Source organism: Nematostella vectensis, chromosome 10 (assembly GCF_932526225.1).
Source record: "Nematostella vectensis chromosome 10, jaNemVect1.1, whole genome shotgun sequence".
NCBI classification, from domain to species: Eukaryota; Metazoa; Cnidaria; class Anthozoa; order Actiniaria; family Edwardsiidae; genus Nematostella; species Nematostella vectensis.
In genome coordinates, this window is record NC_064043.1 from 3,200,027 (window position 1) to 3,226,140 (window position 26,114).

The following is a 26,114-nucleotide window of genomic DNA, read 5'->3' on the forward strand; positions in this document are numbered from 1 at the left end:
TTAGTAGTGTTAACTTTATTTATATGGGAAAGTAAAGATTTATCTAGTTCTACATGCCCAGGGAGCTTGCGAAATGGAATGGAAGCAGTTTACCTAAAATATTTTACAAAAGCCCTTGAAAATAACGTCATAATTACTGAAATTATCCTACACTGTAAAGCGCTGTCATTCCTTTACTCGCGGTGCATCCTGGGTAAGACAGGTACTGCCCAGCACTGACGGTTTTTTGGTCAGCGGTAAGCAGCGTAAGTATAGTTGCAAAGTTTCTACTTTCAGCTTTAGCATTGTAAGGATTTAAAATCCAAAGGAATATCTTAGAAGCGATTATGTACAATTCTATTAGGAATAATTTAGTTGCATTACAGTGCGTATGGATAAAATTTCTTTTTGAGTGTTTCACAGTAAGCATCGATAATTTACAGCCGAATTCGTAGTTTTGCGACCGTCCCCGCGTAGTAAATCAAACCAAAACAACAACACCGCAGCGATCGATCAACTACGCGCCTTCCCAAAGAAGACAAGTCATGTCGCTGGCGCGAAACCACGAAATCCGCAGGTAGCGATGTTCCGTACACGCCAACTTCACCAAGTGTTAATCGGACATCATACGGAAATGCATCGTACCTCGCCCCAGTTTCCCCCGGTGGCAAAAGGAGCGTTTGTAAAGTTATTGGCTCTCCCAAAATGAACAAGTCGGAGATTAATGTATTCCGTTTGAATCGTTATATATAATACTTATATCTTTGTATGTATAATAGAAAGACTCAATTTTCCCACTTTAACTTTAAAATTCATACGATCGTTTTTTTTTTTGCCTGGTATTCTCTTAAATGGCTATAGTACAGTCTTTAAAGTCTAGGTTTGCTAGACAAAATAAGGCGCAGTACTAGCTTTGCGGGGGGCAGTATAGCATACTTTGTGGGTTGCCTGTTGTAAATTATCTACAGCCAACACACAAAGGTTTAACAAAATGACGAATGGGACGCGTTTTAGAAGTTATGGCTTGGTAAGCTGTCGTCGCTAATCTACATGCTGCAATTCTTGCACAAAACAGTGCATATCGGCATCTCTTAGGGGAAAGATTGGGATGACTATTTGACATCTGGAGGTGGTGATAAGACTTTGTTTGCCTCGTTTAGAGTAAATTCCAGGGAGGTATATTTCAAATTATCCCGAGATTTTCGGCTTTATTAGAGCCCTTGTCAGCCACATCTTTGTTAATTTTTATAATCAATATTAGGAAAGAAATTGTGTTAAAATCTCGCATTTAACATCTAAAAACAAAGGTTTATACCTCATTTACCAAATTCAATCGGAAAAATCGCAATTACTATCTCAAATCAGCCGATGAAAGTGGATGCTCTCTCACACTTGCTATTTTGTTACGATGACAAAATGGCGGCTGGTAGAGACTCTTTAAATTGTGATATTGAAAGTCATATCACCTCCATCAGCTTTCAAATAGGTGGCCTACAGTTTGCGGAATCCATGAGCTGATCTTTAAGATTCTTATAACTTATGATTACGCTGAATAAATATATCGTATAGTATTGCGGACAATTCAATTTCATTAACACAGAGAGAATGGTTCTTTGTACATAGGAGAGATTTACTTAGAGAATTCAATATAATGCGACGGTAGCCCTGGCCTTACTCGGCTGTGAAGGTTTAACAACCAAAGCTTCTGATTGGCTAGTGCTGCTGTAGCCCTATCTTCTGATTGGCTAGTGCTATGGGGCGTGGTAGTCCTAGCTGTGATTGGCTAGATGCCCCAGGACTGCTTAAGGGCGCGCACGGCATTGTGGATCTTTGTCATAGGGCCCAGTTTGTTCTCGGTCAGAGACTCCAACATTTCTTGCGTTAGGAGTAATAGTGCTTTGCCGTCTATCTCCTTTGGAAAAAATAAAATAAGGAATAAATATTGTGACGTCCAGTGAATTAGTAGTAAGTTGTAGTTAGCAGAAAAAAGGAATAAATATTGTTATATGGAGATGTTTCATGTCTGTTTATGCCTTGTTTTCAACCAAAATCGGAAGATTATTTGAAAAAAAAAAGTAACCATAGTAAAAATAAAGTAATTTAGTTCGGAAATATCTCAAAATCAGCCGATGGAAATGGATGCTTTTTCACATTTGGCACTTTGCTAGGATGACAAAATGGGGCTGACGGAGGCTCTCAGTTTAATCGGAGCTCTGATTGGTATATCAGTGCGTTAGTTGGATGCGCTGACCTCTTTGATAAACGCCTCGGCGTAGTTGGAGCACCCTATAGATAGCATGAAGTTCGCCACGTCCTGCATATTCCACATGCGCGGGTCCTTGCTGTTATTACAGCTGTGGTAAAGCAGCACGGAGGCCGCGTCCGAGTCCTGTTCGGCAGTACCCGGTAGGTTACTGGTACTCGTTACCATCGCCTCGTGCGGCGAGTCCTTGCGCTCTGTTTTTATTGGCAGGGCCAGCTCCCCAGACGGGTCCGGGACGGGGTCCATGGGGTTTAGAGGTTCCGTCACGTCCACCCCTTGTTCTGTCTGGTCCTCGGGGTCAACCACTAGGCGGCCGTCGCTTGTTGATGTCACGCTGTTGTCTTTAGCTGTTGAAAAGAGAGTGACCGTGGATTCAAATCTATCAGTGCTCCATTACCTTTCTGAGACGCATCAGTAGATAAAACATTTTGAGGCTACCCTGATCAAGTAGGTCACCTTGACTCAACTCGACTCATACAGAGCGGGCTACAATAGCCCATGGGGTACCTATTTCATACAAGCAGATCGCCTTGACTTACCTCGACTCATACAGAGCGGGCTACAATAGCCCATGGGGTACCTATTTCATACAAGCAGATCGCCTTGACTTACCTCGGCTCATACAGAGCGGGCTACGGTAGCCCATGGGGTACCTATTTTATACAAGTAGATCGCCCTGACTTACCTCGACTCATACAGAGCGGGCTACGGTAGCCCATGGGGTACCTATTTTATACAAGTAGATCGCCCTGACTTACCTCGGCTCATACAGAGCGGGCTACGGTAGCCCATGGGGTACCTATTTTATACAAGCAGATCGCCTTGACTTACCTCGGCTCATACAGAGCGGGCTACAATAGCCCATGGGGTACCTATTTTATACAAGCAGATCGCCTCGACTCACCTCGACTCATACAGAGCGGGCTACAGTAGCCCATGGGGTACCTATTTTATACAAGCAGATCATCTTGACTTACCTCGACTCATACAGAGCGGGCTACAGTAGCCCATGGGGTACCTATTTTATACAAGCAGATCGCCTTGACTTACCTCGGCTCATACAGAGCGGGCTACAGTAGACCATGGGGTACCTATTTTATACAAGCAGATCGCCTTGACTTACCTCGGCTCATGCAGAGCGGGCTACAATAGCCAATGGGGTATTTATTTCATACAAGCAGATCGCCTTGACTTACCTCGACTCATACAGAGCGGGCTACAGTAGCCCATGGGGTACCTATTTTATACAAGCAGATCGCCTTGACTTACCTCGACTCATACAGAGCGGGCTACAATAGCCCATGGGGTACCTATTTCATACAAGCAGATCGCCTTGACTTACCTCGGCTCATACAGAGCGGGCTACAATAGCCCATAGGGTACCTATTTCATACAAGCAGATTGCCTTGACTTACCTCGACTCATACAGAGCGGGCTACAATAGCCCATGGGGTACCTATTTCATACAAGCAGATCGCCTTGACTTACCTCGACTCATACAGAGCGGGCTACAGTAGCCCATGGGGTACCTATTTTATACAAGCAGATCGCCTTGACTTACCTCGACTCATACAGAGCGGGCTACAGTAACCCATGGGGTACCTATTTTATACAAGCAGATCGCCTTGACTTACCTCGACTCATACAGAGCGGGCTACAATAGCCCATGGGGTACCTATTTCATACAAGCAGATCGCCTTGACTTACCTCGACTCATACAGAGCGGGCTACAGTAGCCCATAGGGTACCTATTTCATACAAGCAGATCGCCTTGACTTACCACGGCTCATACAGAGCGGGCTACAGTAGCCCATGGGGTACCTATTTCATACAAGCAGATCGTCTTGACTTACCTCGGCTCATACAGAGCGGGCTACAGTAGCCCATGGGGTACCTATTTTATACAAGGAGATCGTCTTGACTCACCTCGACTCATACAGAGCAGGCTACAATAGCCCATGGGGTACCTATTTTATACAAGCAGATCGTCTTGACTCACCTCGACTCATATAGAGCGGGCTACAATAGCCCATGGGGTACCTATTTTATACAAGCAGATCGTCTTGACTCACCTCGACTCATACAGAGCGGGCTACAATAGCCCATGGGGTACCTATTTCATACAAGCAGATCGTCTTGACTTACCTCGGCTCATACAGAGCGGGCTACAGTAGCCCATGGGGTACCTATTTTATACAAGGAGATCGCCTTGACTTACCTCGACTCATACAGAGCGGGCTACAGTAGCCCATGGGGTACCTATTTCATACAAGCAGATCGTCTTGACTTACCTCGGCTCATACAGAGCGGGCTACAATAGCCCATGGGGTACCTATTTTATACAAGCAGATCGCCTTGACTTACCTCGACTCATACAGAGCGGGCTACAGTAGCCCATGGGGTACCTATTTCATACAAGCAGATCGCCTCGACTCACCTCGACTCATACAGAGCGGGCTACAGTAGCCCATGGGGTACCTATTTCATACAAGCAGATCGCCTTGACTTACCTCGGCTCATACAGAGCGGGCTACAGTAGCCCATGGGGTACCTATTTTATACAAGCAGACCGCCTTGACTTACCTCGACTCATACAGAGCGGGCTACGGTAGCCCATGGGGTACCTATTTTATACAAGCAGATCGCCTTGACTTACCTCGACTCATACAGAGCGGGCTACAGTAGCCCATGGGGTACCTATTTTATACAAGCAGATCGCCTTGACTTATCTCGGCTCATACAGAGCGGGCTACAGTAGCCCATGGGGTACCTATTTTATACAAGCAGATCGCCTTGACTTACCTCGACTCATACAGAGCGGGCTACAATAGCCAATGGGGTACCTATTTTATACAAGCAGATCGCCTTGACTTACCTCGACTCATACAGAGCGGGCTACAGTAGCCCATGGGGTATCGGGTGGCACTGACGACCTCTGGGCAGCAGTTCAAGACCTCGCAGACCCGCTGGAGGTATGGTCCCAGATGGTCCGTCTTGTTAACCACTCGCACACGCCTCATAATCCTCTTGCCGTTTTTACTTTTCGTCTCGATGCATACGGTGCCGCCGAGTTGAAGATCTTTGTTCTTTTTGTTCTGGTAAAACTCCCGACTGAAGAGCTCCAGTACCTGGAATGAAAATTTAGGCATTTACTGCGAAATGAATTTAAAAGTATCTTAGCACAGTCATTTTTTTATATATCATAATCACATATTTTAAGGGGGGGATGATATTGCTTCGAAAATTCTTCTGTACTGCCCTACAGCCCTGTTTTTTCGCTAACACTAGTCACGTGAACGTCGAGTATAAAGGTAAAAGGAAGAGAAAAAAATACTTAAAGAGCTGGTATGTTTGATCAACTTTCCACACGGACCGATCCGAAACACGGAAAATTTTCAAGAGTCTGTATTAACTGTAATGGATATACATTTGTATGTGAAGCGGATTTAGCTAAATTCATCCAACCAAATAGTAGCCAGATTAACCCGTTTAGTAGACAGACAAACCTGTTTAGTAACTAGACTAACCTGTTTCGGGTTTAGTGCAGCCGAGACGAGGTTCTGCATGCACATGCGCATAATGTTGTGCTTCTCCGGACCGATCACGGCGCCTCGTACGAAGTCGGGCAGGTTTCGTACAAGCTCTCGGTTAAGGTTCGGCCCTGGGTAGCATTTCCGATTGAAATAGATAGTTTCTTGCGGATAGAGCGACTTGGCTGAGGAATAGAATATTTTTTGATTAGCTCAACATAAAAACTTTTGTTTACCTGTCAACATCAGTATTTCAGGACGCGGCAATTTGTACCTTTTTTCTTTTGCCCCTTATCATCTTGTGGTCCCGTCGGTGGTGGTTTTCTTTTCGGCGTTTGCTTCGCAGACTCAAGTTCTGGTCCATACTTTTCGACATACTTGTCCGGCATTGGCCTGTTAGTATAAATAGTCCGAGTTATATAAAGATCATTGCAAAGAGAGGTGCCGCAGGATCAACTAATTAACGGGATGAGAAAGAATGGCATAAAAATAGGAATTAAGAGTGAGAGTGTATATATCTATTAAACTGCAAATGTAGATCGGCAAATGGCAGTCCTACGTCCGAATATGGATCAATCATATGATAACCATTAAAAGCTATTTATGTATTGCTCTGGCATCGCTGCAGTTAATCTACATACTGTAGTTCCCAAAAACACCTTAAAGTACTTGCAAATAATTATGATACAATTTTTTAAAATTTGTTGTTTCGAATTGAGGGTATTTTAGGGTAAAGAAACGGAGGCCAAGCAAAAGTGAAAATAGGTGCAAGAAAACATGTTCAAGATGGAGTGAGGGGGAGGGGGGTGACTGCATTTAGGCAGCGTGGTGGGTTTGGGTGTTACATAGCAAATAGTGGAGTTATTTCTCACCCAGGCGGTTGTAGCGGATGTCCGACCGACACACAGTAGCTAACAGGGAAGATATCCAGCGAGTCCATGTCCACCAGCTGGTCGTAAGAATCGTCCCACCCATCAAAGTGTATTCTTAGCAACGGTCCCTTCACATCAGTCACGGTCGCTGGACACACAAGTGCAGGCTCACGCAAGTCTACAGCCTCCAGCTTCATGCCGATTCGGAAGCCATTCATGCGCCGCTCCTGAAGGCAACGAGGCAAGAAACACATTAACAAACAAGAACGGGACACAGGATATCATGAAAACCCTTCAAGATCACTGAGCGGTATATGAAGGATAAAAAAGAAAGCAGTGTTATGAGGAATCGGATGATTCCAACACGCCTAAACACACCACCTAATTTTCCTATTGCCTGTAGTCTTGCTAGCTAGACAATGTCTGTCTCACCTGTTTGAAAAGATGCACCGGCGCCTCGATGCCTCCTGTCTTGTCGAGATACTCAGGCCAGCTGAACGTCTCAGGGGAATAGTCTGAGATCAGAGAGGAATGCCACACTAATCAGGGGGGTCAGAAATCCGTCCCACATGGAACAAAACATACAGCCGAACCAGGTTATATTAACAGGCCGCTGAAAACCACAGCTGGCCAAAAGTTAGACTTTAGTCCGCCGCTTTTTAGACTTGTTTTAGGTTTTTGTTTTGTGCTTTTTTATATTTGATGTTTTGTTAAATATCAAGCCGTTTAAAAGTGCCACACATTTGTGTATGATGGTTACAATGAAATTTGAACCTGAATTTTAGGAAGATTAAGGGTGATTTTATTTCATTGAGGTTTAAAATGTTAAGAAATATCCTCACGCATTGTAGATCAAATTTAAACGTACAAAGCTTGTTTAATGATTTTATGCATAACTGTTTATAGCTTTTAAAAGCAAGCGTTAGCTTGCATTATAACCGGGTTCAACTGTTCAACATGACACGTGACTCGTTACCAGTTACCTCTGGGTGGAGTGAGGGGGAGGGACTGGGACCTAGCCCAGCCACATGGGAAGATGTTCCGGCTGTTTGCATGACAAACGAAGTAAGTGGCAAGTGAGTCGACTCCAAGCACGAAATAATTGAATCGCAACACCTTGATGACCGTAACGACCACAATATGACTGGGGCTAAACGGGTCAATCGCCTCAAATTTCATGCCTACTTTGAACTGGTGCAAACCCGGGGCCGTGCCCGTGGAATCCTAAAAAATGAAACCAAATAATATACACTTAACGAACAATAATATACAATTAATGGCCGAATAATATACAAGACAAGACCAAAAAAAATTAACTTAATGGCCAAATAATATACAATTAGTGGCCAAATAATATACAATAAAAGACCAAATGATTTTCACTTAATGGCCAAATAACATACAATTAAAGACCAAATAATATTCACTTAATGACCAAATAATATACAATTAATGACCGCATAACATACAATTTATGACAAAATAATATACAATTAATGACCATATAATATACAATTAATGACCAAATAATATACAATTAATGACCGTATAACATACAATTTATGACCAAATAATATACAATTAATGACCGCATAACATACAATTAATGACCAAAAATATTCACTTAATGACCAAATAATATACAATTAATGACCGCATAACATACAATTTATGACCAAATAATATACAATTAATGACCGCATAACATACAATTTATGACCAAATAATATACAATTAATGACCGCATAACATACAATTTATGGCCAAATAATATTCAATTAATGACCAAATAATATACAATTAATGACCATATAATAAACAATTAATGACCATATTATATACAATTAATAACCAAATAATATACAATTAAGAACCAATAGCTCTCACAACTTTAAGCCCACTTTACGATAAAGCTTTAAGGGTTCCTGGCTAATCTATTAAAACCAAGCTAAGAAATATAAGGATATCAACACCAGCCTGCTCAAGCTTTCACACTTTAATTTTCTATTACTGTATATGGAAAATGGCCTATCCCCAAAGATCAAAGAAACAGAAAGCTGCTTATACTTAATACCATTTATACAACAGAAGAGCTGAATGATTCAGCATTATGGTCTAGGAGGACTAATATCCTATCATAACTACATATCCTAGAATACAGACTTTGTTACAAGGGAAACTCGAAGCTTATGAATTCACCTGGACAAAGAACTCCTGGGGAGCATCCACTGAGTTCGCCAGGTCGTCGGCCAGGAACTCATTCCACTTGCTAAGACTGTGCTTCCATCCTGGAGAAAAAATCTATGTCACAACTTTCTGCCATTCTACTTTCACACAATTAAATTGTATGTTACTTATCGATGGGGAGATTCTAAACAATTATTGTACTTACCAATAGGGGGCTGGAGAGTGTGTCCTACTAGAGACGACCAGCCGATAGGGTGGATTTCAGAGGATAGATAATGACACCAGAAATCCTCTGCAACATCTGCCTCAAGACCATCATATCTAAAGATGTAATCATTAATATTAATCACACAAGACCCTCAAGATGATCAGAGAGTATCTACAGAATACCAGTTCCCTTAAACTACCCATATCTTAATGTAAGGATGGTCAAGTCATAGCCACACATCTGCCTCAAGACCATCATATCTAAAGACGTAATCATTGATATTAATCACACAAGACCAACTACCTCAAGATGATCAGAAAGTATCTACAGAATACCAGTTCCCTTAAACTACCGGTATCGTAATATGAAGATGGTCAACTCATAGCCATGCACACCCCTTTGTTATAACACCCTGTCTCAATCATCTCAGTCTGTCCTAGATGACATCAACTATCATAGTCACACACATGCCTGTATTATAACAATCCTTTGTCTCAATTACCTCATTCTGTCCTAGATAACATCAACTATCATAGTCACACATATCCCTGTATTATAACACCCCTTTGTCTCAATCACCTCAGTCTGTCCTAGATGACATCAACTATCATAGTCACACACATCCCTCTATTATAACACACCTTTGTCATAATTACCTCAGTCTGTCCTAGATAAGATCATCAACTATCATAGTCACACACATCCCTGTATTATAACACCCCTTTGTCTCAATCACCTCAGTCTGTCCTAGATAACATCAACTATCATAGCCACACACATACCTCTGTTATAACACCCCTTTGTCTCGATTACCTCAGTCTGTCCTAGATAACATCAACTATCATAGCCACATACATCCCTCTGTTATAACACCCCTTTGTCTCAATCACCTCAGTCTGTCCTAGATGACATCAACTATCATAGTCACACACATCCCTCTATTACAACACACCTTTGTCTTAATTACCTCAGTCTGTCCTAGATAAGATCATCAACTATCATAGTCACACACATCCCTGTATTATAACACCCCTTTGTCTCAATCACCTCAGTCTGTCCTAGATAACATCAACTATCATAGCCACATACATCCCTCTGGTATAACACCCCTTTGTCTCAATCACCTCAGTCTATCCTAGATAACATCAACTATCATAGCCACATACATCCCTCTGTTATAACACCCCTTTGTCTCAATCACCTCAGTCTGTCCTAGATGACATCAACTATCATAGCCACATACATCCCTCTGGTATAACACCCCTTTGTCTCAATCACCTCAGTCTATCCTAGATAACATCAACTATCATAGCCACATACATCCCTCTGTTATAACACCCCTTTGTCTCAATCACCTCAGTCTGTCCTAGATGACATCAACTATCATAGCCACATACATCCCTCTGTTATAACACCCCTTTGTCTCAATTACCTTAGTCTTAGCCTGTCTCCGATGACATCAACTATTGTAGCCACACACATGGAGTACATATTTTTACGATCGGCTACCTCGACTTTCATTCCCTTCTGGAATCTGTTATAGGGCTGGTCTTGCAGCTGCAAATAATACCAACAACTACGGTGTTAACCCACAAAAATGCACTTTTTACTCCAAAAGGCATTTAAAACCAGAATGAGCTTATTCACAGAACAGTTTCTTATACATATACATAAAAAATCACTGATACTTATTTGCAAAACATTAAAAAATAACATATTTCACCCTGTTAAGACTTTTATTGTGCAAACAAATGTAAACTACAGACAATTATTGTTAAAACAGAAGTAATGAGAAAATTATTTTAATTTTTATCATCATTATCTTTTTCCTCGATCAGGATCCTCCAAATTCCCTTTATATACTTCTCTTGATAATCATATTTATGATTTTCTTTTAATTGTTTGCGTTTTCCTGTTTTGCATATAATCAAACAAATTGGAAAAAAAGGAGAAACAAACACTCTGATGATTATCATGTGATGTATGGCATGTAGAATACCTATTGTAGATGATTATCATGTGATGTATGGCATGTAGAATACCTGTTGTAGATGATTATCATGTGATGTATGGCATGTAGCATACCTGTTGTAGATGATTATCATGTGATGTATGGCATGTAGCATACCTGTTGTAGGAACTCAGCTGAGAATGTCTTCGCTCCTGACAAGCACTTAAACAAGTAGTCCCGCCAGTTGGTGCAGTTTTCTCGGATTGCTTAAAGAGATAAATGCATTGCTTAGTAAAATGATATCAAATCTTAAACAAGTAGTCCCGCCAGTTGGTGCAGTTTTCTCGGATTGCTTAAAGAGATAAATGCATTGCTTAGTAAAATGATATCAAATCTGCCTCAAAGAATATTATGTCTGTCCTCACATATTACTGCAATGTCAGATTGAGGGAAGAAGTCTTGGTTGCTTTAGATAATTCCTGAAGTGTCAGAAATTGCTGATGTGAGAAATTGCTGTTGTCAGAAATCAGGATGATATATACTCTTGATTGAAGTATTCCTTGGCACACAAAACCAATGACTATTTAATATTTTGAATTGAATATATTTGACCCATTTTCTTACCAGGTGGTGGTATAAGAAGCTTGTTTCTCTTAGCACACCACCCCACAGGGTGTATATTCATTGAGCGCAGGTCAAACCAGAAGTCTGCCGAGTCGTCATCCTCATAGCCCTCATACCGTAACAACACCCTATGTTGCCGTAGCTGCTTGACAGTGGCCACCCAAAAGGCCACCTCTGTGTCGTCCACCACATCCATGCCGCAGTTGACAACCTCCACCTTCATGCCAACATGGACTCCCTTGAGACAGGGGTTCATACAGACCTGAACACCAACATAATAATACATTTAGTATGCCATATACAGTAATAATATATAAAGCATAACATGATAATGCCTCCTTGAGTATGAGTTTTGTTGTAATAGGTGAGCCCACACACTTGCAGGGGTTTTCCAGTTTTTGCTATTTGTTTTATGTGGCAATAACAACTCTGCATCCTACCAAACACAAAACCTTGTGTAATACAATAAGCCACAATGACAACTGACCATTTTCATGTGTCATTGTTTTAAAGTGAAATTATATTCTTACTCCAATACGCTATATGTATTTCTACATTTTTGTAGAAAGTTTTTCAAATTCCCCACAACTAGCCAAGGCAGTCACCTTCACTCTACATGAATTTTTTTAAAAAAATCAGCAAAACCTATGAAACCTTTGCAAAAATAGTATAAATCATGTAAAAGAACTGTAGCCTACCACAGTAAGAAGGATTTAGTTCTACTCCTCTACCACAAGTTTGTAATGAAACCTAGGGAATAATTCATAGCCACTCACATGTTTGAACATAAATGCAGGTACAGACTTTGCTCCTGTCTTCTTCAGATAGTCAGACCAGTCAAATGTCTTATTCTGCCAGCTTTCCCCCACTGAAAGGAAATACTATTTAGAGAAAGGAACTTTGCCCACAATCAACATTAAACAGTGAGTTTTTTTATCAGGAATCAATAGAAAAGAAAACAACAGCACTTGTACCTTCTCTGATATGCACCGTACCAAGGCCTTGCATAGAGGACTATGAGAAAAACAAATTAAGAGTATTAAAAACTATGACCCAACAAAGAATGATCAATTTATTGGAATTTCCAAGTTGATAGAATTTGTCATAATGGCTCTACCCTATGAATTGTCAATGTTATTGTTAACTGAAACGCTTGATTGCAAGTAAATCTCAGCATACCTTTTCAACAGGCACTGGGGGCGGGGAAGGAGTCATAACAGTCGATGCACTGGGCATGGCTTTGGCTGTATCTGGAGCAGTACTGCTTCTTGTCACCGTACTAGATGTGGGCTTTGTGTGCTTTTTCTTGGTTGCTCCTATTTTATCCTTTGCTTTCTTTTTGATGTTTGATGCAGAGTATCTCTTGGCACATTCCATTTTGCAGAATCTTTTTGATTTGGAAAAGAATGATTCCCGCTCTCCAATGTGACTGCAGAACTCACATTTTGCTGCAAGAAATCAGGTTCAGTATCGGTTTCTTAACTAAAAAAGACATTTCGAGACTCAAGGGCAATACCTCAAATTAGCATAACACAGCTATTTCTTCTTCTATAATCCTTAAAATTTCCAATTAATATAAAAGGTCCAAATATTCCTGCTCTGAAGGGCTCTAATTAAAGACGGAAATTTGGCAGAGTTGAATACCAGTTTTTGGTGTATTTTGGTGTAATGTACTTTAAATTTCCAGGTTCACAAAAAAATTTGATGTGTGTTCTAGGTCCCTACTAAACCAGAAGTTCACGAAGATATAATCTTACCCATGTTCTCTGGCAAAGGCTCTTCCTTCGGTTCTTCAGGGATTGGCTCCTGTGGCTCTCTTGTCATTGGTGTTTCTGGTGTCGGCTGTTATAGGGAAAGCAGAACACATCCAGTGAATCCAGTTATGTGATTAGAAGAATATTAAGTTAAAAAGCTTCTCGCAATGTGTATAGCCATGATCAGGTGAAAAAAAAAAACAACTAGCAGATGCATTTTGGGATCAAATTTTATATTTCTATATTTATCTATTTAACTTCCACAATTGGTGAGGGTCTTGCAATAAAGCCTGTGTACAACAGGGGCCAACATAACCCTAGAGGATTTTTGTCACAAGGCTGTCCCTAAGTGCCTGCTACCAGGGAATTTTGCCAAACGGAAGCAAGTTCTACCTGGCCATTTTCTAGCAAAGTTCTAGACAAATTTGTAATGCCCCTCCTCTTACTTTGTTGTCTCCCTCTGCCTACCTGTATCATACTGGTATCCATAGAAGCTGGACTCTGTGTTACCCCGGGCAGCAGGGTAGACCCAGCTGAATCAGATGAAGCTTTCATTTCCCCTCCTGATGGCGGTCTTGTTTCTGATGTCTCAAATGTGCTGGACTCATCTTCTCCATAGAAAGCAAGCATCTGACCCTCACTTTCTCGATCTAGCTGCTGCTGATGAGGTAAAATAAATTTATTTATCTATTTTATTAGCTTTGCTGCAATATTACATACTTTACGACAGACAAACAAAGAGAATGGATAACATCAATAACAAATGAGGCAAGGACACCACGACAAATGATTATAAAAAAATAAAAATAATAAATACTAGGTAAAATAAGACAAAACTGGGTAAACATCGAGGCTGAAAAAGAAATCAAGGGCAAACCAATCATCCAATAATGCAGAAATAGAAACACAGTTCAACAAGTAATAAAAAGTAATTTAGTTAATAAAAAGTCAATTTTCAAAAACAATAATTTTAAAAAAATGTCTTATTATGTCATAAACATGAAAGTTTTTATTGATTTTCCAGCCCCCAGTTTTTTCTCACTTTTACTTACTTGCAAAAAAAGGTTAAATGAAAAAAAAGAAAAAAAAATTAAGAGAGAATTTATAAGAACTTAGAGCAGCCAATTGCCAAAAATAGTGTAATACCATAATTTAGAAATTCAGAAGTTTCTGTTTGCAGTGCAGTGAAAGACAAACTCAAATTTGAGTTCATTATGTCTGGTTTAACCTCATAAATTAAACTTTTGACCAAACAAAATTGAATATGACGTTTCCACTTAACACTGAATACTCTGCCAAAGGTACTCAAGTAGGGCAGACAATAATGACCTTATCAGAGTCTGTCTGGACTTGAGGGTTATCAATAGTCTGTAGGGAGTCTGTGCACTCCATCTCAGTGGGTCTTGGGTGCTCTGTAGTTAAGCTTGCTCCATCGTGATCTGTAAAAGAAACTTGAAAATGAAATGCACAATTTACCACCTGCCCGGTTGCTAACATGTTTTTACAAATAACAAACTTCTCATGATGTCTTGTTAACTCCCAAGAGCTAAAAAAATTAAAGTTATATACATGTACATTGAAGATCTCACAGGAATAAGTAAAATCTACAAGCAATTTTTGGGTACATATACATGAGCATATTACACATTAATAAAAAAAAAACATGGTCCAAATTCTAACAACTTGTCTTGTTTCCATGGCGGTAATCTCCATGTACATATTTTAATTACTGTCTATCCAATAAAACTGCCACAAACTGACAAGTGTTTTAGTAGTTTTTGATAGCTCTTTATTTTAAATTCCACTCAACTCATAGTTACTAAAATCTCAATGTAAGAGAAACTTGCTGTATATTGTACTTCCCCAGTCAATTTCAAGTGACAGTGCCAAGTGTCAACTTTGAAAAGTGCTTCATATAATTTAAGCGTTTCAATCTAACGTGTCTACTTCCAAAGCTCCTGTCAAGGACAGTAAGGCATAATCAATTCTAGCTGATAGAATTACAGTTTGTTTGATTCATCTGCTGTAATATTTTTCTTCCCATTTTTGATAAACACCCTGTCGTATGTAGTAAGTATAAAAGCTATCTAAGCAATTACTTTTTATCAAAAGTAAACAGTCACATCCCTGTATGATTTTTCTATTTAAAAAAATACTTAAACTTGTACAAGGCAATTTTCCCTGCTGAAAATTTCGAATCTTCATTCTATTAAAAAAATGATTTGCAAAATTTGCATTAAATTTTCAAAAAAATTAAAGCTTTTTTCTTTATACAATGCAATGGAGTAATTTATTCCATGAAAAAAATTATCATACACGTGAACATATGTAATATCTGGGAGAAACTTTGAAAACAAACTCAAGCAATAAGGCTATTAAGCTTAGCATGTGGTCTATTATCTTTCTCTATCCATCATAATATTACTTTTAGAGTAAAACACCCAAATATTTACACAAAAATACATAATCTGTTATCAATGCAATTTAAATGATTTTAACCAAACCAAAATGTTATTTTCACCACAACCAGTAAAGAGACTGCAGATGACAAAATTGACATACCTCGGGTTAGTGTGACTGCTTTATCCTGAGGAAAAAAAATTAAATAAATCAATGGATAATAATTCTAAGAGTTTCCAATTTGAAGACCAGAGACTAATTTCATCATAAAGATTTTCACTAAGCAAATATCCTCTTTTCATTTTTTTGGCATTTCAGCGAATAAAAAATAAAGACATTTCACTTCTAGTAGATAACATATACATTACTTTAGGCCATTACTCATGCCAGAGTAAAGTAAACTTACAACAGTAAGTTTAATGTAACATTATAGTTACTCCTCTAATTCATAATTCATCATGTAACATACAGCCTGTTTTGTCATGAGCACCTATTGGTATTAGTATCAGGTTGCCTTGGCAATGGCTCTACGTCAAGAGAATGCCACCTGTGTTTAAATGGCAATTTATGGAAATAATAACAGCTAAACTTGAGTAGGAAAATAGTAAAAATTACCAAAAATTGTGCTATCATATTAATTTGTCTAGTCAGAAAAACAATTCAAGAAAAATATCATCTAATTTAAAATATATTGGACACAAATTTACTATATAAAAAGTAACAAGTTATGTTTAAATTCTTTCAGCTCTTTAAGAAATCATGAAATTTGAAAACATTTAAAAATCAAATTACTTAAAATGTATCAATGATGAAAATATGGTTCTTTGACTATAGGTGATGGCATAGGAGAAATAGGATATATGACCAACATACCCTTTGTTGCTGATTGCATCAGAGCACTTAAAAATATAAATCCCTAGGGCATTAACATAAGCATTGAATATATCAGAAAAATAAATCCTCCTAGAGAGGGGAAACAATATCACTTCTTTAAAGAATTGGAGATTGACAGCACTCTAGTGGTATGTATACTGTGCTTGTATCTGATGCAAGAACAGTATTGTAGAATAATTTATTCTGATGGACTCCTTGTAGTTGTTGTGCTTGTATCAGATGCAAGTACAGTATTGTAGAATAATTAATTCTGATGGACTCCTTGTGGTTGTTATTTAAATGCAAATGTGGAAGCAAAAAGACTAATGGCTCACCCTTTTGACACATACCATTTGGGGATAAATGGTGATACTATAGATGAATAATAACTATTACAAATATTATTATTTGTTTCATAAAAAAGTCAACACATATCTTTTTCCTCCACAGGTTACAAGATATACATGAAATTTCATGTAGATTCAGAATGATAGCTAAGACACTCAACTGAAAAAAGGCAACACATTAGCATTGTGTTTTTGAAAGATTTAAAATGGCTCAAGCAATCGATCAAAGGTGGTAGGGAATATTTGCATTATAAAAAAGGGCAAACAACTTTTGGTCTCTAGTAACACAGAATATTCTCCTTAAAAAAGCATCTTTTTCATCCTTGATTATGCTGTTATCAAAACGCAATGCCATTATGTCATTCAATAATGTGTAAAGCACAGCTTAATTGATTTAAAAGAAAAGAAACATTTCAAAAAATACAAGTTTAACTAAGTAAGCTTGTACACTTAGGTCAATAGAAAATGCTTTAAAACTCTGAACCAATGCAATTATGGTTTTGGTAAGATAATCTTGTGTGGTTTATAATTTCACAATGCATTGTCCATTTCAAAAGTACAGTGATACCAAGATAAATGAAAAATACATTAAACTACTTGCTTTACAGCTACATTAAAAGAGACAAAAAAATTCAACTGTACTATATAATATACATATTATATCTACCAAGCAATCTGGTATAATTTAGTCATACAAGTACTAGGTCAAATCCTCACTTTTCTAAAAGACTAATGCTAGAGCCAAAGACAAAAACATATTTCAAATTCAGTTAATTAATATTTCTAAAACTGGAATCTTACAAATACTATACATACAACTAAATCTGACAGACAATCTTATAATAACAATAAAAGAAAAATACTTGGAACATGTTCTATGAGAAGATCAATACTGGATCGGCTTTTCAGTGAGATAAAAAGGATGTTATAGAGCGTTTCCCTACAAAACATCTGCTCTTTTTGCTTAAATTTACGATTTTCTCACATTTATAATGGGGGCAGAAAAATTTTAGGGAATACAAATGAGGTTGGCCACTAACAAATACATTTGTAACAAAAGAAAAAAAATCCCTAATACACCACGTTATAGCCACAACTATCAAGAGTATTTTTCTCTCGCAAGACGAAACTAGAATTAAAGTGTTGTAACATGTTCATATGGGCTTATTTATTACATGTAAACAAACATAAGACACACTGCCAAGTGTAAAAGCTCTCTTAGCTTACAAGCAAACCACAAACGACACTAAATTCAAACTAGAATATCTCTTGCAACCATTAAGCAAGGTTAAACAGGTCGGTTCCTTAGAGTTTTGTTATCTACTGAGCCGTGTTTCTACCCAAAATAAATTTTAGTTCGCCTCCTCGGAGTCATTGTTTTCATGACAAGATCTATTGTTCCGCGGGTAAAATTTGACGAATTGAAACTGATCCTCTAGATGACCAAAACCTCAATAATACCAGCCAGAAATTCAGTTAAATAAATGATCTAAATTCGCTGGTGTTTTTCGTGGCGTTATTGAGTCCATGACGGGTAAAAAAGAGAAGCGAATTCTCGGCAATACTCACATTTAGCGTCTCAGCTGTCGCCATCGTTCAGAATGCAGCCTCGACCTGGTGTCATACAACACCCGACCCAGGCCATTCAAACACTCACCGACGAAAACACCTTGAAATCTTTCCCTAAAATTCCGCGCATAACACTCGACGGATTAAGCCTCTTTAACGTAAATACTCCCTATTAAGCTTACCTTCATAATGTGAGGCACCTTGTGACAGCTTTTTCGCTAGTGTTTCTTCGCTGTTTTGTGTGCGTGATGGATTTCTAAGTGTTCGTGACCGGGCGTAGCCTCGGGTCTAGTTATTATTCTCTAGTGCCCAAGCCTCACTCGTTCACGTCAACATGCCGTCCTTTCTTGCAAAGAGCATTCCATAGTCTTGACGAAAATCATCACTTTGAGGTGATCACAAGGTTAAACAGTCCAATAAAAGGTGAGACAGTCTAGGCTATATCATAAACTAGCAGTTGGACTTGTTACTATTTCATGTAAAGTGGAGAAGGTTATTTTTTTAGTAGTTTGATTTCCAGCTTCCTGTTACTCCCTCGCAAAGGAAAGCGAATTTCACGATTGACAACTTGAAAGAATGCAAATTCTTTTCTCCCTAATCCGTGACTGGCTTCGTCTTATTGATAAAACAAATCAAATTGACGCTTTAAGTATGATTGTATCTGTTGTTTTGTGGATCCTTGTTCATTTCCAGTCTCAAAATGAGAGTACCGAACATAAAAACAATCTTCTACGTATTTCCGATGCGAATTCCCTCCGCCGACTGAAGCTAATCTCTCATCTCTGATCAAGTAACTAAATTTAAACGATAATTAAAGGACGGCAACCATACTAGGTAAAGTGTCTCTTTTGCTTGCCGTAGCTCCCTAAATATGCTCATTTTTACTCTATCAAGCGATAGGATCTCCTCACTCTATGATTCACGCGCAATACAAGAAAATAACATTATTATTAATAGCTAGCTATGGAAACAATGGAGTCTTTGCTGCCAAATAGTATATTGATTATTAAAGAAAGAACAAAATTTTTTTTTAATCATACAAGTGCAGCTGCCCGTTAGCTTGGATTGATAATTAAGTAAAATAGATTAATATTGCACTTGAAAAGGTGTTTTCTCTTTAAGAGCATGTGGGTAGTTAACTCTTCTCTAAACTAGGTGTAATTGTGCTTGTCTGGACACATTGTTTTCAGAAATCCGTGTGATATTTGATATAACAGGAACTTATAACCGCAGGTGCTAAAGTTAATAGGAAAAGGAGGGTAGGGGGAGTTGTAAAGGTGCCATGCTGCTTGCATGTCTGTCCTTGTTTACTGAACCCAGCGAATTATGACTTTGGAGCTTATAAATTGACAGCTAGCCTTTCTTCCCACAACTGTAAAATTATAGGAACCTTTAAAGTGGCCAATATGGATGGTCCAAAGCGACAACACAGCCACAATAGCAAAGCAGAGGGAGGCCTAGGAACAGTTATCGAGGATGGCAATGTTAAGGTAGTTGTCAAATCTCCCTAATTTTTACTGAATTTTCCCTTTGTGTTATATTCAAATGATGATTTAGATTTTAATGTTATTAAAGTTACATTTTGTCTATTGTTTTAATGGTCAACTCAATGTTTTTATCAAATGACTCCCTGGGCTTAGTCAAGTTACAAGGCTTAGAAAGCTCTTTTATTAATAGTATATTTGAATAATTTCCAAGTACTGTATTCATTCACTCTTGATGAACAAACATGTATATTTGTTTTTGACATATTCATATTATAACCGTGGAATATTTATGGCATATTGGTTAATTCCCAGGCTGAATTGTCTGCCAACCAAGGAGAGCTTGCCCTGTGTAAAGGAGAAAAGCCCCAAGCAACAGGTGAAGGATTTTAAAGCATAAGAAATCTTGTACTACGAAGTCTTTTGGTTAGTGTTAATATACTGTATAATATATGTATCATGTATATAATATATGTATCATGTTTTATCAATATATAATATATGTATCATGTATCCAAACCTATACCCTAAGACTACATTCAAAATTATGGAATTATTACTTGGTACACAATTTTCTGCTGTGGGCTGTTTGAAGTTATAATAAATTCTCTGTTAGTTTCTAATGCTCACTTGCATCAAAATTGTAGCCAGGAGGGGGCTTATTGGGCTCTGAGTCCCCTAACTCAACTAGATTCTGCCCAAGTAAAAGAAAAATTCAGTACTACTACAAGCTTAGATGAGTTACCTAAGGCATCAAGTCGATTGTTTCATCTTCATTTGCATGCATTTGCATTGAATACGGCTCATGGATAATACGATGTTTGAACTTAGCCTAAAAGAAATTGTCTTCTTGCATATCTGGGTATCCCTCTCCCCCTTCTCCCTCCCTCTTAAATATAGTTATGTGCAGTGCTCATCAACACAAAGGATACAATTTTTAAACTTGTTTTCAATCACATGTGCGCCCTTCGTTTACGAGCCACAACTGTTTTTTTTTGGTGAACATCAGTCATGACTTTTGAGCTTGTCCAATTCTGCATCTGTCACGCTGCTTTAGATTGACCCCAACCAAAACAACATCAAAGTGGTTTGCTTTCTTAGCTACTCTTACTGAGAAAAACAGATAAACACAAAGCCAGCAATTGAAAATAAAGTGTAAATTGGTTGCTGTTGACTTAGTGCATATGCATTTCTTGATAGATAGATAGATAGATAGATAGATAGATAGATAGATAGATAGATAGATAGATAGATAGATAGATAGATAGATAGATAGATAGATAGATAGATAGATAGATAGATAGATAGATAGATAGATAGATAGATAGATAGATAGATAGATAGATAGATAGATAGATAGATAGATAGATAGATAGATAGATAGATAGATAGATAGATAGATAGATAGATAGATAGATAGATAGATAGATAGATAGATAGATAGATAGATAGATAGATAGATAGATAGATAGATAGATAGATAGATAGATAGATAGATAGATAGATAGATAGATAGATAGATAGATAGATAGATAGATAGATAGATAGATAGATAGATAGATAGATAGATAGATAGATAGATAGATAGATAGATAGATAGATAGATAGATAGATAGATAGATAGATAGATAGATAGATAGATAGATAGATAGATAGATAGATAGATAGATAGATAGATAGATAGATAGATAGATAGATAGATAGATAGATAGATAGATAGATAGATAGATAGATAGATAGATAGATAGATAGATAGATAGATAGATAGATAGATAGATAGATAGATAGATAGATAGATAGATAGATAGATAGATAGATAGATAGATAGATAGATAGATAGATAGATAGATAGATAGATAGATAGATAGATAGATAGATAGATAGATAGATAGATAGATAGATAGATAGATAGATAGATAGATAGATAGATAGATAGATAGATAGATAGATAGATAGATAGATAGATAGATAGATAGATAGATAGATAGATAGATAGATAGATAGATAGATAGATAGATAGATAGATAGATAGATAGATAGATAGATAGATAGATAGATAGATAGATAGATAGATAGATAGATAGATAGATAGATAGATAGATAGATAGATAGATAGATAGATAGATAGATAGATAGATAGATAGATAGATAGATAGATAGATAGATAGATAGATAGATAGATAGATAGATAGATAGATAGATAGATAGATAGATAGATAGATAGATAGATAGATAGATAGATAGATAGATAGATAGATAGATAGATAGATAGATAGATAGATAGATAGATAGATAGATAGATAGATAGATAGATAGATAGATAGATAGATAGATAGATAGATAGATAGATAGATAGATAGATAGATAGATAGATAGATAGATAGATAGATAGATAGATAGATAGATAGATAGATAGATAGATAGATAGATAGATAGATAGATAGATAGATAGATAGATAGATAGATAGATAGATAGATAGATAGATAGATAGATAGATAGATAGATAGATAGATAGATAGATAGATAGATAGATAGATAGATAGATAGATAGATAGATAGATAGATAGATAGATAGATAGATAGATAGATAGATAGATAGATAGATAGATAGATAGATAGATAGATAGATAGATAGATAGATAGATAGATAGATAGATAGATAGATAGATAGATAGATAGATAGATAGATAGATAGATAGATAGATAGATAGATAGATAGATAGATAGATAGATAGATAGATAGATAGATAGATAGATAGATAGATAGATAGATAGATTTATTCAAAAACTTTGCAACCCGAAGGTTGAATTACGTTATGTTACAATAGTCAAATACTTAAAAATTCTAAAAATCTGAAATATGAATCTAAAATTACAGGCTTGATCAAATCTATACTGCGTTGATTAAATATCTAGTCGTAAAATTTAGTTGAGGCATTGAACATTAAAAAAACTTTTTGCAAAACGTTGCGTTATGTTACAATAGTCAAATACTTAAAAAATTATACAAATCTAAAATATGAATCTAAAATTACAGGCTTGATAAAATCTATACTGCGTTGATTAAATATCTAGTCGTAAAATTTAGTGGAGGCATTGAACATTAAAAAACTTTTTGCAAAATGTTGCGTGTTGGCTTTGATGGCAAAGACCCGCCTCTTCCTAATATTAATTCTAGTGTTCTGCTGAGGGAGCAGCCTATGTAGTTTGTGGTTTGGACTGGCCATGACTTCGCTAAAGAGTTTGTTTGCTTTCTTGGCACCTGGTGCTTTTTGGCCCTCTGTCATTGGTTAGCAGTCTAGCAGCTGCCGTAACTGCAAAATGGCTTCCATCACCAAACACCAGTTGCAACTCAGAAATGAAAAACATAAGGTTCATGTGTGATTAAAAATGAGTGTAAGCTTGTTCAGATTATTGCTCTATACTTTATATGTTTTCTTCATAAAATAAATGATAATTTTGTTAGGTCATCTGTATTCTCACTCATGTTAATTTGTTCCCATTCTAGCTAAGGATGTGACCTACTTATGTCCATTCACCGGTCCTGTGCGTGGGTTCCTCTATATCACCAACTATAAGCTGTTCTTCAAAGCAGATGATGTAAGTCCTTTCTTCCCCTACTGCCACAACTATAAGGGTAATAGTCAGATTTGTCATCATTATCATCTATATATCCACTACCTATTACTACATTTATATCCTGATCATTATTATAATCATTGTTATCATCATTAAAAATAATTTGTTCATAACCATCACTTTTATAATCTGATTTGTTATCAACATCATCTTTTTGTAGTCAATACCACATTTTCATCATTTACCGTTATTATCATCATCATACGCATCATCATATTCAGAATTCTTGTTTAGTTGTGGTATTCTATCATGTAGACAGATCCTTGCTTTGCCAATATTTCTCTCACCTTTATTAGTTAGTCATTGGCAAACAGGGAAACCAGACAACAAGCATACTTTTATTTAGCACCTGTATCCTTGCTCAAGCTAATGTATCCTCAAAGAATCTTTTAAGGCAAAAAAAATCAATGTGCTCTTTACTCATTTGTCAAAACAAATTGTGGTGTTTGCAAATGCTTACCAATAAACATCAACTTGTTAAAAAGAATTATGACATTATAACCTATTAGGACCATTTTTTTCTAATTTGGGAAGTCAAAAGCTTGACACTTCCAGGATGCTCATGTTGTCTGCTTCCCTCTTCTGTTGATAAATTTTGTTACATTTGCAGGACATTCCTTTTACAGTAGAAGTACCCCTTGGAACAATTTACAGAGTTGAGAAAATTGGTGGCACCACGAGCAGAGGCGAGAATGCTTATGGATTAGAGATTTACTGTAAGGTAATAAAAAAAAGTTTGACAATATATCTTCTTATATCTTTGCAAAAAAATAAATAAATAAAAGTTAGGAACATAGTTTAAAATTTTTTTTTGAAGATCATCCAAAGTTATGTTTGGCAGATAGGGGAAACAATCTGATTCAGGAAAGTGTTGCCATAGTAACTGAGGCTTACTTGTTTTTTTTTTAGGATTTTAGGAATCTGCGATTTGCACACAAGCAAGAAAATCACTCAAGAAGGCTGATTTATGAGAGAATCATGGTAGGCGTCTCATCTAGTTTGTTGCTTCTCTCCCTTTTTTATTTATTACATTTTATGTATATACCTAACAGCTTTTTATTGAACTTTTCTTCAATAGCACTATGCTTTTCCTGCTTCTAATGGAAAGGTGAGTTAAACTTTCCCTAAAAAGTATTTTGTAATATTTTGGAGTGGATTGGTTTATGTATAACTCTGTGCATATTCCACACCCCTGTATAGTTCTGCTCAATAAAAGATGAAATTTGCATTATGCCAAGAGGTATAATCAATAAGACAAGACAAAATTTTTAGTGTTCTTCATGCCAAGTTTACTGTAAGAAGGTTGTCAAATTTTACACAATATAAAATATAAATGAAACATTCTTTTTCAATATAAATAAAACATCCTTTTTTTGTGCCTTCATTTAGTTTTTGAAACCTTGGAATTCTCAAGCAGATTTGAAGCACTCGACCTGCGTTCTCGTGCTCAACTGATCTGCTTTCAAATTCTCCCAAACAAAAACACCTCAGTTTTCAAACCTCAATGAAGGCGCGCAAAGAATGGTTAAATTGGAGTATGGTTACTATAAATTTCAATTATTATTTTTGTATTTCAGCCATACTTTGCTTATTCCTTCAAAGATGAGTTTGAGTACAATGGCTGGGATGTATATGATGCAGAAAAGGAGTTTGAAAGATTGGTAAGTATTGTAATTTAAATCCAGTGTGGTTTTGGAGGAGGGGGGCTAGAGCATTTTCAAACATTAAAGATATGTTGCTTTGTTTGAATGGCGAACTAGCAAATAGCAACCTACATTTTACAAGCTGAACAAAATCAACTGATGAGCCAACACACAAAGCAACCAACTAACCAACTGACCGACCAGACATTCCGATGGTACAATAATGCTAAAGGTATTTGAGCAAACAGCATTTTTTTATGTTAAGATTTCATGTATGCATATTGCAGGGGCTGCCGACAGATTGCTGGTATGTGACAAGAATTAATGAGAAGTATGAACTAAGTGACACATACCCTGCCGTGGTAAGAACTCTTGTTGCTTGAAAAACATAAAACGTGTGCTTGAGTGAAGAAGTACAAACATTTTATGCTTTTATCAAAGGTTGGTGTACCATCATCAGTTAGTGATGAAGACATTAAAAAAGTTGCAGTTTTTAGAAGCAGGAACAGGCTGCCAGTAAGTACTGTAAATGACTTTGAAATAAAGAGGTCTGAATACAAAATCTTTTTTAAAGTCTCATGCAAAAATGCAATCCATCTGATAGATCTTAACATTACTCTGCCAACCTCAACATGTAAACACTTTAATGGACGTAGGGGTGATTGCACTGTTAACATGCACTTTCTTTGATTATATGTTGGAGTGTTAACTCTAGGTGTTTTTACTAAAACTAGTCTAGAATTCACTGCAAAGTGTGAAAAATATTGATATGGTCAAATCATCCCAGTCG

At 37.1% G+C, this 26,114-nt stretch overlaps 2 protein-coding genes across 13 annotated transcripts in view; one reads left to right on the plus strand and one right to left on the minus strand.

Moving 5' to 3' along the window:
* LOC5516472 (MBT domain-containing protein 1-like) lies at nt 1-18,840 on the minus strand. 12 transcript variants are annotated; one of them, XM_048733886.1, is made up of 21 exons: nt 18,740-18,840; nt 15,931-15,955; nt 14,698-14,819; nt 13,837-14,028; nt 13,372-13,456; nt 12,794-13,062; nt 12,589-12,628; nt 12,391-12,482; nt 11,615-11,876; nt 11,168-11,256; nt 10,472-10,596; nt 9,037-9,152; nt 8,844-8,932; nt 7,628-7,868; nt 7,077-7,183; nt 6,645-6,871; nt 6,047-6,165; nt 5,770-5,957; nt 5,118-5,370; nt 2,231-2,589; nt 1-1,891 (listed from the first exon to the last, which is right to left on the minus strand). In XM_048733886.1, exons 1-21 carry the CDS (start codon nt 18,743-18,745, stop codon nt 1,763-1,765), a joined length of 3,135 nt encoding a protein of 1,044 aa, XP_048589843.1. In that variant the 5' UTR covers nt 18,746-18,840; the 3' UTR covers nt 1-1,762. The 12 variants fall into 12 exon arrangements, with proteins under 12 accessions (XP_048589843.1, XP_048589845.1, XP_048589842.1 ...); XM_048733888.1 differs by having other exon boundaries at nt 14,698-14,807; nt 18,740-18,837; XM_048733885.1 differs by lacking the exon at nt 18,740-18,840 and adding an exon at nt 18,558-18,694 and having other exon boundaries at nt 13,837-14,025; nt 14,698-14,807.
* LOC5516409 (myotubularin-related protein 2) overlaps nt 18,826-26,114 on the plus strand; it is a 17,581-nt gene continuing 10,292 nt past the window's right edge. Inside the window, exons 1-10 of the mRNA XM_048733894.1 lie at nt 18,826-18,980; nt 19,944-20,047; nt 20,357-20,420; nt 23,551-23,642; nt 24,292-24,402; nt 24,591-24,662; nt 24,760-24,789; nt 25,259-25,342; nt 25,612-25,686; nt 25,766-25,840. Coding sequence (XP_048589851.1) covers nt 19,964-20,047; nt 20,357-20,420; nt 23,551-23,642; nt 24,292-24,402; nt 24,591-24,662; nt 24,760-24,789; nt 25,259-25,342; nt 25,612-25,686; nt 25,766-25,840 — 687 coding nt within the window. The 5' untranslated portion in view covers nt 18,826-18,980; nt 19,944-19,963. The remainder of the gene's footprint in view (nt 18,981-19,943; nt 20,048-20,356; nt 20,421-23,550; nt 23,643-24,291; nt 24,403-24,590; nt 24,663-24,759; nt 24,790-25,258; nt 25,343-25,611; nt 25,687-25,765; nt 25,841-26,114) is intronic.